The sequence below is a fragment of the Apodemus sylvaticus genome, chromosome X (assembly GCF_947179515.1).
Source record: "Apodemus sylvaticus chromosome X, mApoSyl1.1, whole genome shotgun sequence".
NCBI lineage: Eukaryota > Metazoa > Chordata > Mammalia > Rodentia > Muridae > Apodemus > Apodemus sylvaticus.
The window spans coordinates 12,731,796-12,743,204 of NC_067495.1; the positions used below are offsets into that span (position 1 = coordinate 12,731,796).

Sequence of the window (11,409 nt, forward strand, 5' to 3'; positions counted from 1 at the left end):
AATCAAACTCATTGTTTCACCAAGCTAGAATAGAATAGTTTCTTTGGTTTGTCATTAGTGGGGGTGAATAGATGTTCGTTTGTCTCCCCAGGAAAAGTTCAATGCAATACAGACAGAGTAGAACCCCAGCCAGTGCATCCCCTTGAGCTTTAGTGCACCCCTTTGGGCAGTGGGGATGGTGAGGATATGTGTTGTAAGCCTGCCAAGAGCATTAGGAATACAGCCTGTAAATGTGGCACTTCTTCCCCAGAGAGCAGCCTTTACTCACTGAGCCATTTCTCTGTCTCCTGCAAGATGCTTCACTTTAATTCTTTTTTTTAAAAAGAAAAATATTTAATTAGTTGAGGGGAGGTATGAGGATGCTGGGTATACGTACATGTACCATGTGGGTCCTGGAGACTGAAACCAGGTCATCAGACTTGGTGGCAGCAAATAATTTTACACAGTTAACCACCTTGTCACTTTATTTATTTATTTATTTATTTATTTATTTATTTATTTATTTATTTATTTATGGGGTCTTTCTATGTAGCTCTAGCTGTCCTGGAACTCAGTATGTAGACCAGACTGGCTTCGCACTCACAGGGATCCTCCTGTTTCTGCTTTCTGAGTGTTGATATTAAAGGCACTAGAAGTCCTTGTCCCATTTGTGATTTAATTTTTAAAAATTAAAAATTGGAGGCTGGAGAGATGGCTCCGTGGTTAAGGGCACTGACTGCTCTTCCAGAGATCCTGAGTTCAATTCCCAGCAACCAGTGTGCTAATAAGCATGAAGTTACTATTGTAATGAAGATACTGAACATAGCTATCCCAGAAAGTGTTTTCTATTAGCTCTTTCTACTTCTTTTTTAAAAATATTTATTTATTTTATATATATATGAGTACACTGTAGCTGTCTTCGAACACACCAAAAGAGGGCATCAGATCCCATTACAGATGGTTGTGAGCCACCATGTGGTTGCTGGGATTTGAACTCAGAACCTCTGGAAGAGCAGTCACTGCCCTTAACCTCTGAGCCACCTCTCCAGCACCTCTTTCTAATTCTTGCTTCCCCACCCTGGATCCTTCTCAAGGCAAACTCTGGCCCACAATTTGACACTGTATATCAGTGTGTACTTTACTCAATTTTTCTATAAGTGGAGTCATATAGCATGCCCTCTTTACAGAGGCTCGTCTGGATTCTTTTATATACTATAGTTATTTTGGTGTCTTTCTTTTTCGCAGTGCTGGGGATGGAACCTAGGACCTCAAGCTAAATGTGTACTCTATACTACTGACCTATACCTCCGGTCCACACCATAATCATTTTGAGTTCAAATTATTCACTGTTTCATATCGCTAAGGTGTGTGTGTGTGTGTGTGTGTGTGTGTGTGTGTGAGAGAGAGAGAGAGAGAGAGAGAGAGAGAGAGAGACTAGGTAGTACTCAGTGCTTTGTTCATGCTACAAGCACTCTGTTTTCTGCTACAATCTCTAACCTCAACCATATTTTTTTGATAAAGTCTCCATTGGCCCTTGCTCTCTTCTGAGTGTGTGGCTGAGTTGTGTAGCCAGATGACCCTGAATTCCTGATCCTGCCTCAGCTTCCCAAGTAGCTGAGACTCAGGACTGTGCCACTACACCCAACATTTAAGCTTTAGTTGTTATTTGAGATGGGGGTCTCACATGTAGCTTTGGCTGGCCAGGAGCGCTCTGTGTAGTCAAGGCTGACCACAGAAATCTGTCTGCCTCTGCCTTCCCAGGGCTGGGATTAAAGATATGTTTCCCTGTGCTCGACTAACATTATATATATATTATGCTTTAAAGAGCCAGGCGGTGGTGGCGCACGCCTGTAGTCCCAGCACTCTGGGAGGCAGAGGCAGGTGGATTTCTGAGTCCGAGGCCAGCCTGGTCTACAGAGTGAGTTCCAGGACAGCCAGGGCTACACAGAGAAACCCTGTCTCAAAAAACCAAAAAAACAAAACAAAACAAAACACTTTAAAGTTTTTGAGGTGAGTCTCACTGAGTTGCCCAAGCTAGCTTCCAACCCCAAATCCTCCTGCCTCAGCTGCCTGAGTGCTGCAGGATAGGTGTATATCACTATTCCAACCCAATGTGTAACACCAGATTGATGGACTTTTGGGTTGTTTCCAGTTTGAGGCTGTCAACAAATGCTGTGAACTGAGTCACATGCCCTTTCCCTACCTGTTGACGCTCTAACTCCCAAGTGACTGCAGATAGGGTCTTAGGAGGCATATAAGGTTAAATGGTTATATAAGAAAAGTTCTCTCTCTCTCTCTCTCTCTCTCTCTCTCTCTCTCTCTCTCTCTCTCTCTCTCTCTCCCTTCCTCCCCCTCCCTCCCCAGTGTAAGGAGCACAGCTAGAAATCAGTTACCTGCAACCCAAGAAGGAAACAAACACCCAGGACCAAATTGGCCAACATCTTGATCTTTCATTTTCCAGTCTCCAGAACAAGTCTTTATGAAAACTGTGCATGCTTTTAGATAAGTACTCCAAAATGAAACGTGTAGATTATATGTGTATATTTAATTAGTTTTCTTTCTGTGATTTGCTTACTGCTTAATTTTTAAAATCCCCACAAGTTGTTTTTTAATGTTAGTGTTCCACTGTACACGTACAGCCGTCTACTTGAGTTCCATTTCCTGCATAACTTGTTTAACTCCGGCTTTGCAGTTTTAACCAGTCTCCAGTTAAGAGAAGCAGATGTACCTGGGGCAGAGCAAGGCTAAACTCTAACTTTACAGCTCCCACAACCAGGCCTCCTTGCCTGCCGCCAGGTAGGTCACCTCCTGGTCCGGGCGCCAGACCTGGGACTGGCCAGACGGCAGCAGCGTCCAGGCCTGGGCTAGGAGCCAGGTGAGCTCGCCCCTGCGCTAAAACCTAGTAGTCATCGGGCTGCCCTGAGTCCACCAGGCTCGCCACAGGCCATGGACTCTCACGCTGGGAACACCGCAGACCCTAGAGGGAGCAGAAGAGGTACTGGCTTGGGTGGAGAAGAAAGAAAGGGAAGGAGCCGGCCCAGGCCACCCACTCCTTCTTTGCCTGTGGACGTCTAATCATTTCCACCCCACAAGTGGTAAACATCAGCTTTGGTGCCTAGGCAGTCCTGGCAACAGCCAGGGGCCCAGCAATGGAATTCTTGTTTTAGGTCCCCTGAACCTGCCTACAGTCTCAAGGGTGTGTGTATGTTTGTGTGTATGTATGTGTGTGTATGTGTGTGTGTGAGAGAGAGAGAGAAATATAGAGAGGGAGAGAGAGAGAAAAAGAGAGAGAGAGGTGGGGGAGCACATCAGATTCAAGAGACCTATGTCATAAGTCTAGGAAGAAGTCTGGAGGCATCTGCTGATCCTAGCAGGCAGGGTGTGTAGCAAATTAGGTGGGTGGGCTGGGACACGGGGCCTTGAAAGGAACTCTTGGGAACAACAGTATACTGAAGGAGAAATTGGCAGATTCAGGCTTGTTTGTGGGGAGGAGTTTCTGTGGGAGAAGCCCTGGACACATGGCGAAAGAAGTTTGTCACTTAGTGTTACTAGGGGACAGTATGGTGAACTCCAAACAAATAAATCTGTTGAGTGCTCAGAGGTGTCCAGGTCTATCGCTGTCAAATGGCTACCTTCGGGGACTTTATGGGGTAAGGCAGCGGCGGTCGGGGTCCCAAGAGAGAAGGGGACTGTCGGCTACCCCTGAACTAGTGACCATGGATCTCCGGATATCTGGAGGGACATTTTTAGGTCTTTGGACTTAGAAATCGCTCAGGTCTGGACTCCACCGCTTTGAGTCCAAGATGATTTGTCTCCTTCTCTTGGGCAGGAGGTGGCTTACAGGGGTCCGGGAGCCCCCGAGCTCGGCAGCTCCTGGAGCGGCTGGATGCGCGCCCCCTGGCGGCACGAGCCGCAGCGGACTTGTCAGCGCTAGTACGAAAGGCGGGCGCCACATTGCGCCTGCGCCACAAGGAGGGTAAGTACAAGGATTTCGTAGGGCGCGGCAAGAGGGGCTGGGCTTCTAGCTAGCCCAAGGTCTGTTAGGGAAAGGGATTCCGCCCGGAGGGGTTCTGAGCGAGCGAGACCTTGTGAACTAGAGTGTACTCCTTTAGGGTTATTGCGTTAGATGAGTTTCAGAACATTTGTGGAATGTGCTGTGCTGGATGGTTATTAAGGTCAGCGGGGCTCCGTTTTGGCATTTGCAATCTTGAACAGTTGGTAGCTGTAACTACCGGCAACACATAAACAAACTTGGGTGTAGGAGGGAGCCTAATTGGGAAGAAGAGTTAGCAGGAGTGGGAGCAGATTAAGAGTACATAATGGGGCTGAGCAGTAGAACTTTAATCCTAGCACTCAAGAGAGGTAGATGCAGGTGAATGGATCTCTGTGAGTTCGAGGCCAGCCTGGTCTACAGAGCAAGTACAGGACAGCCAGGGTGACAACAGAAACTCTGTCTCGAAAAACAAACAAACAAAAGTGCACAATGGGAGCAAGGTTGATTTAAAAAACTTTTTTTTTTTTTTGGTTTTTTGGATTTGGTTTTTTTGAGACAGGGTTTCTCTGTGTAGCCCTGGCTGTTCTGGAACTCACTCTGTAGACCAGGCTGGCCTCGAACTCAGAAATCCGCCTGCTTCTGCCTCCCAGAGTGCTGGGATTACAGGAGTGCGCCACCACTGCCCGGCTCAATATATTTTATACATCTGTGAAATTGTACCAAATGCCATTTCCAAAGAGGAGGCACTTAAGAGGAAATGATTTCTTTGCAAAAAGGTGACTCTAAGGGCTGGAGAGATGGCTCAGTGGTTAAGAGCACTGACTGCTTTTCCAGAAGTCTTGAGTTCAAATCCCAGCAACCACATGGTGGCTCACAACCCTTTTTAATGGGATCCAATGCCCTCTTCTGGTGTGTCTGAAGACAGCTAATGTACGCATAAACATTAAATAATAAATAAATAAATAAATCTTTAAAAAATAGTAAGTCTGAAATGCCAGTCGGAAGTGTGGAAGCTCTGAATACAGATTTTTTTAGAGGCAGATTTTTGTTTGCTTGGTTTTGGTTTTGTGTGCATGTGTGTGTTGAAAGATATAATTTTTATTTAATTTTATTTTTGAGACTGGGTCTCTCTATGTAGCCCTGATTGTCCTAGATCTTACTATGTAATCCAGGCTGGCCTAGAGCTCAAAGATCCACCTACCTCTGCCTCCTGAGTGTTGGGATTAAAAGCGTGCACCACCACATCTAACTTATTAAGTGTGTATGTGTGTGTGTGTTGATATATATATATGAGTATATCAGATTTACCAGTTTCAGGCAGTTGTGAGCTGCCATGTGTGTGCTGGGACTTGAACTCTGGTCTTTAGCAGGAATAGTAGGAAGTCTTAACTGCTAAACTATCTCTCCAGTCCCTTGTTTTGTTTCATGAGACAAAGTCTCATGATGGAGACCACATTCGTCTCAAATTTGAGCCAATACTCCTGCCTCAGCTTCTAGAATGTTGGGATTAGACTTCTGCTGTTGGTTGATATGTGAGAAATGAAGTTAATTTTATAGGCTAATTTGAGGTTGTGGTCTAGATTCTCAGAAAAAAAAATCTTGGAATGGCAACCTTCCTAGAAGGCCTTACATTTAAAAAAAAAAAAAAAAAAAATATATATATATATATATATATATATATATATATAGAGAGAGAGAGAGAGAGAGAGAGAGAGAGAGTATTTATTTAACTCTTTGGGTACTGGGACCAAACTCAGGATGTGGTACATGCTAGGAAGCCTCATTACCAATCAGCTACAATCACACTTAGGGTGTTACTTAATGCCTGCGGCTTATGTGTTCTCAACATCTGGAAGGAAGATATGGAGGCTTGTTCACATGCATGGCACAGGATTACCTACGGAGGAGGAGCCAGGACAGCTATTTCTGTAGGCTCAGCCTTAAAGATTGCTAGAGGAGGAGAGTGGGAAAGTGGTCCCTAAATAGTTAAATGGAGGGCGAGTCTGTGTGAGTTGTATAAGTGGGCAAATAGGTGAGGTTGAGATGTTAATTGGTGGGACTAGAGAGATATTTTTTCATGGTTAAGATCACTGGCTGCTCATACAGAAGAACCAGGTTCAATTCCCAGCACACACACACACACACACACACACACACACACACACACACACACAGTGGCTCACAATGTAATTCAAGTTCCAGAGCATTTGATATCAGCTACACACGTGGTGCACAGACATGCACGTTTGCAAAAACACCCATACACATTACAATAAAAAGAATATTTAAAAAGTTAATCCAGGAGTCCTAAGTTGGTTTCCATGCCACATCTTTTGATGACCGTCTTCGTCTTTCATATTTAAGCTGTTGGTGGTCTGGACTCTGCAGATATAGAAGTCACAGACAGTCGCTTGCCTCATGCTACTCTTGTGGAGCATCAACCCAAGGTACTCAATGCTATGGCCTGTGTTAACCTGCTGCTTTTGTTGAGTTTTAGACAGGGCATCCTCTGTAGCCCCGGCTGGCAGGAACTTGATAGGTACACTAAGCTATCCTCAAACTCAAGATGATCTCTGTGCCTTAGACTCTCCAATGCTAGGGTTATAGGTATGTCCTTCCTACACTGTGCTGGCCAGTCTTATGTCAACTTGACATAAGCTAGAGTATCTGAAAGGAAGGGACATCAATTGAGAAAATGCCTCTATAAGATCTGGCTGCATATTTGGGATTTTAAAAGACATTTGGGGTTTTTAGAGAATCTGGATATTTTTAAGGGACTGAAAATTTATTGTTTGAATATGTACTAAATCATGGGACTTTTAAAGTTTTCCATGTTTTTAATCTAAGATCTTAGGGACAAATAAGAAAGAAAAGTCTGTGGCTTAATGGTGTGGCTTAAAGGGTGGTTGGATCCCATTAAAATGGTTTGTGTGTCAAGATGACATGGGGGTCACTTGAGCTGGCTAGTCTTATGTCAACTTAATAAAAGCTAGAGATATCTGAAAGGAGGGAACCTCAATTGAGAAAAATGCTTCCATAAGATCCAGCTGTAACGCTGGGCGGTGGTGGCGCAAGCCTGTAATCCCAGCACTCTGGGAGGCAGAGGCAGGTGGATTTCTGAGTTCGAGGCCAGTCTGGTCTACAGAGTGAGTTCCAGGACAACCAATGTTACACAGAGAAACCCTGTCTCAGAAAGGAAAAGAAAAAAAGCAGGCTGAGCAAGCTACAGGGAACAGGCCAGCAAGCAGTACCCTCCATGGCTTCTGCATCAGGACCTGTCTCCACATTCCTGCCCTTCTTGAGTTCCTGTTCTGACATTTTTGGTGATGAACTATGATGTGGAAGTACAAGCCAAAATAAACCCTTCCCTCCCCAAGTTGTCTCCTCACAGCTATAATAATGCCGAGTAAGGTACACACGCAGCTAATTTATGCATACTCCTGCCCCTTTTTCAGCATCAAAGGTCTCAGACTCTGGGTACATGTGTGGAGCCACTTCCAGTAACCCAGAATAAGGCAGGCTATGCTTTGAAACTACCCCAAGCCACTGGCCGATTTTCTGTGGAGCTGGTCCGAGGTCCTGCAGGCTTCGGTCTCACGTTAAGTGGAGGCCGAAATGTATCTGGGGATGCTCCATTGGCCGTGCGTGGACTGCTGAAGGATGGGCCAGCACAGAGATGTGGTCATTTGCAGGTCAGCTCCAAGCAACAGTCCGTTCATAGATGTGGTCCTTATCCTTGTCCAGCCTCCATCTGCCCTTCATACAGCACTGTGTTCTTCCAGGCTGGTGACCTCGTGCTCTATATCAATGGGCAGTCAACACGGGGCCTCACTCATGCCCAGGTGGTGGAGAGGATCCGAACTGGAGGCCCCCGCCTTTACCTGGTACTTCAACGGCCTCAAGAGATGGATGGCAGTAGGAGTGAGGAGGTTGGAGCACACCAGAGGACAGGTGAGGTAGTGGGTTTCCCAGAGAAGAGAGGTAGGCAGAGATCAGAGAGGGGAAGGGGAGGCTCAGAGAGTGATATGGCTGGATCCCGTGGAAAAAGGGGGTTGGTGGTCTCAGTTGGGGTACTGTAGAGGTCCAGTGTCTGGATAGGCCTATATAGATTTCACAAAGTCTGGGACAGGGAGGGAACCCATCCCAGGGTAAGCACTTCAGAGAGGATGCTTTTGAGGCCTTGGGAGAGGAGGGTCCTGGGTTAAAGCGTCCTCTCTCTCTGTCTTTGTCCTTAGAGAACGCTGCATGGGATAAGGATAGAGAACCTGGGAACTCTGGTGTCTGAGATGCGGTTGAGCAGGGCAGTGCTTGCCTAACCTCCTGAGAAGCCGTGCGGATTGCATCTCCCACATCTGCTTTTAGAGAGTAGGGACTTCACTCGTGAGAGACGAAGAGGGCTGGCAAGAGAGCTTAGTAGATGAAGGTGTTTGCCACCAAGCCCAATGACGTTGAGTTCGACCCCTAGGACCCGCACACACATGCACAGTGGCAGGAGAGACCTGATCCATCCACATAAGTTGTCCTCTGACCTCCATATGCACCTCCCCCCCTCCCCGCCCCATGTTTAAGAACTGACCAGTCAGCTGAGCGGTGGTGGCCCACGCCTGTAATCCCAGCACTTGGGAGGCAGAGGCAGATGGATTTCTGAGTTCAAGGCCCGCCTGGTCTACAGAGTGAGTTCCAGGACAGCCAGGGCTACACAGAGAAACCTTGTCTCGAAAAAAAAACCAAATCCAAAAAACCAAAAAACCCAAAAAAAAACCCAAAAAACAAAAAACCAAAAACCAAAAATAACAACAAACAAACCCAAAACCAAAACAAAGAACTGACCAGTAACCTAAAGAGCAGGAAACCAGAGCAGGAGAGGTGAGAGGTCAGAGAATAAAGCTTCAGGGTACAAAGGCCAAGGCCAGGCTTTGCTTGATTGCCTTTGGGCAATGATTTCATTAGGGCACGTCCTGGATTGAACAGGTATACTTGGCGGTGGGGAAAGTCGAGGTTTGTGATGGAGTGACACCTTTAGGCCTTGAAGAGAATTGTCTCTAAGGGTTTATCTGGTCACTCTGAGCTTAGGCCCCGATTTCCATTGTCTGCTCCACCACCCAATCTAACCCCTAGTCTTGCTATCTCCAGATCGCAGCCCAGATCCTAGGGGGAGCAGGATGAGGGAGCCTCGCAGCACCGTTTCCCCAGTTCACCACCGGCCCAAGACCCGGACCAGTCCGGGACCTAGCCCAGAGGCCATGACTATTGGCCACGTGGTTCGCGCAGCGGAGCACCCCACAGAAGACCTGGAAGACCGTATCCCTGGTACCCCTGGGCCCTGGCTGGTGCCGAGCGAGGACCGGCTCTCGCGGGCTCTAGGGGTTCGGGGTGGGGGTGCCCAGCTCGCTCAGGAGATGGCAGCCGGAAGGCGGAGGCATTGAGTGCCAATAGACCGCTCTGGGCTCACTAGGTGAGGTCCCACGAGATTCTAGCATGCCTCTAAGTTTCTCCCTTAGCGCTTTAACACGGTATAGTACTTTCCCACTGCACAGTGCACAGCGGACTGGCCCCACCCCCTTCAAGACGCCAGTGGTCAGGCCCTCCCAGAGCCCAGAGCACTCGCACCCCACCACCCCCACGTCCATCCTGAGCAGCTTCTTCTAGTTCCTCCCCAGCCGGGAGGTAATAAAATAGCTGATCCAGTTCTGACTTGCTAGGTGCTCTAGGCGGGGTGAGGCTTCCCAGTCCACCCTGGAAGGGAGGGGTGAGTAGATCTGGTTTCGATGAAGTCCCTTTGAAACCACGAGAGTTACGTGCAGCCTCCTTCATGCCTCCAGATGGGTCTTTATTTCTGCTTGCTTCCCAGTTTGCTTTGCTAACCCTGTCCTTCATTCATTCAGTTCACTTTCGGAGCACGCACATTATTGCTTGTGACGTGGGGGAATGCAGAAGTGGGCCTGTTGTGGGAGTGTCCCAGTAAGCTCAGGGTTCCCGCATGGAACGCTTCGGACCCTTAGCTGACATCAAGATAGCAAATCTAGACTCCTGACGCCTTCCTCCACCCAGAGTCTGTGGTCTCTCACTTCCGGCTTTTAAAAACTAGCTTTAACTGTGGCATATAGATTGCTATCCCAGGGGCGCGGGCTGGGGCCCTGAACCCCACTTTGAGACAGAGCGGGGAAGGTGTGAGTCAGCGCCCCGGGTGGGCCAGGCTAAAAAGGGTGGTTAGAAGTCTTTGGGCCACACCTCCCCTTTTCCTTAGACGGTGACAAACTGCACCGGGCGGTCCTAGCCTGGCACTAAAGTTTCCTCCACCCTGGAAGTAGAATCCTATTGTCAAAAGTTTATATGGACAGAAGACTCCAACCCAGTGAGCCACAAAGCAGGCGCTGGCCAATGCTACAAATGTCCAGTCACCTTGCTGTTAACCACATCCTGAACATTCAATCCCATCCCCCAAAGAGGGAAGTTGTGGTCTAAACAGGCAACTTTCGCCCCTATAAGGAGGATGCGGGACGTGTGTGTGTGTGTGTGTGTGTGTGTGTGTGTGTGTAATGACAGGTCCAGAGTCTCAGGTGGCAGTGGGGGTGGGGTGGAGCACACTGCAATCCAAACAGCTGGGATATAACGAAGTGAACACTTGAATGTTAGTGTGTGGTGACTTATGATTCAGAGTACAGTGGAAGTATGGTTCCCCTGAAGTCAGGAAAGGGTTCTAGTACGCAATTCCCAAACAGTCACACCCAGGGGACTAATATAGCAACGTCAGCCACCATTTACCTAGTTTAGCTTTACCCTGCTACTAGCTTTAAGGGGGGGGGAGGGTTATTTTCATCTAGTTACACGCCTACTCAACAACTGGGTTAGATCATTTCCCAAAGACAGAAAACAAGGCCCAGAAATTGCAAATAGACTGGGGGTGGGGGGGGGGAGAGCTCAAAGCAGGATTAGTTAAAGCTTGGTTTGAAAACCTGTCATCATAATCTTAACTGTATTTGACAAGTTCCAGTTGAACCTCGACTGTATACTTGCTCTACAGTAGTTCTATGGTGCTAGACCTGGTATAGTGAACTTATACCAGTGAAAGTAGACCGGTGTCACACAAGGATAACAAGAATCCATAAAAGATAACTTCCAAGAGAAGTGATAGTTACAGAAATAAAAAAAAAAAAGGTTCTGGCTGGAGATTGTGTATTCCTGTAGTTTCTCCTTGTGGGCAGCTGACACAAAAGGATCAGGAGTTCTAAGCCCGGCTGAGCTACCCAGCCTCAAACAAACAACATCAAAGCAAAAAAAAGGACCAGCTATATACTGTGGGAGGGTGGTGGGCTGCTGACCTCAGTCGAAGACGTAGCTTTTGAAGTGGAACATGAAAGACCAGAAGGCAAAGCGGTGGGGGAAGGGTGCCAATAGTTATGAGAACAGCAAGTACAGAGGCCAGAGCTAAATTT

General features: G+C 47.4%; 1 protein-coding gene across 1 annotated transcript; it reads left to right on the forward strand.

Moving 5' to 3' along the window:
* Nucleotides 1-2,925: 2,925 nt before the first annotated feature.
* Nucleotides 2,926-10,759, forward strand: Magix (MAGI family member, X-linked). The gene is made up of 6 exons (XM_052171614.1): nt 2,926-2,974; nt 3,809-3,955; nt 6,338-6,420; nt 7,429-7,665; nt 7,756-7,924; nt 9,107-10,759. The coding sequence occupies exons 1-6, from the start codon at nt 2,926-2,928 to the stop codon at nt 9,397-9,399; spliced, it is 978 nt and encodes a 325-aa protein (XP_052027574.1). The 3' UTR covers nt 9,400-10,759.
* The last annotated feature ends 650 nt before the right edge of the window (nt 10,760-11,409 follow it).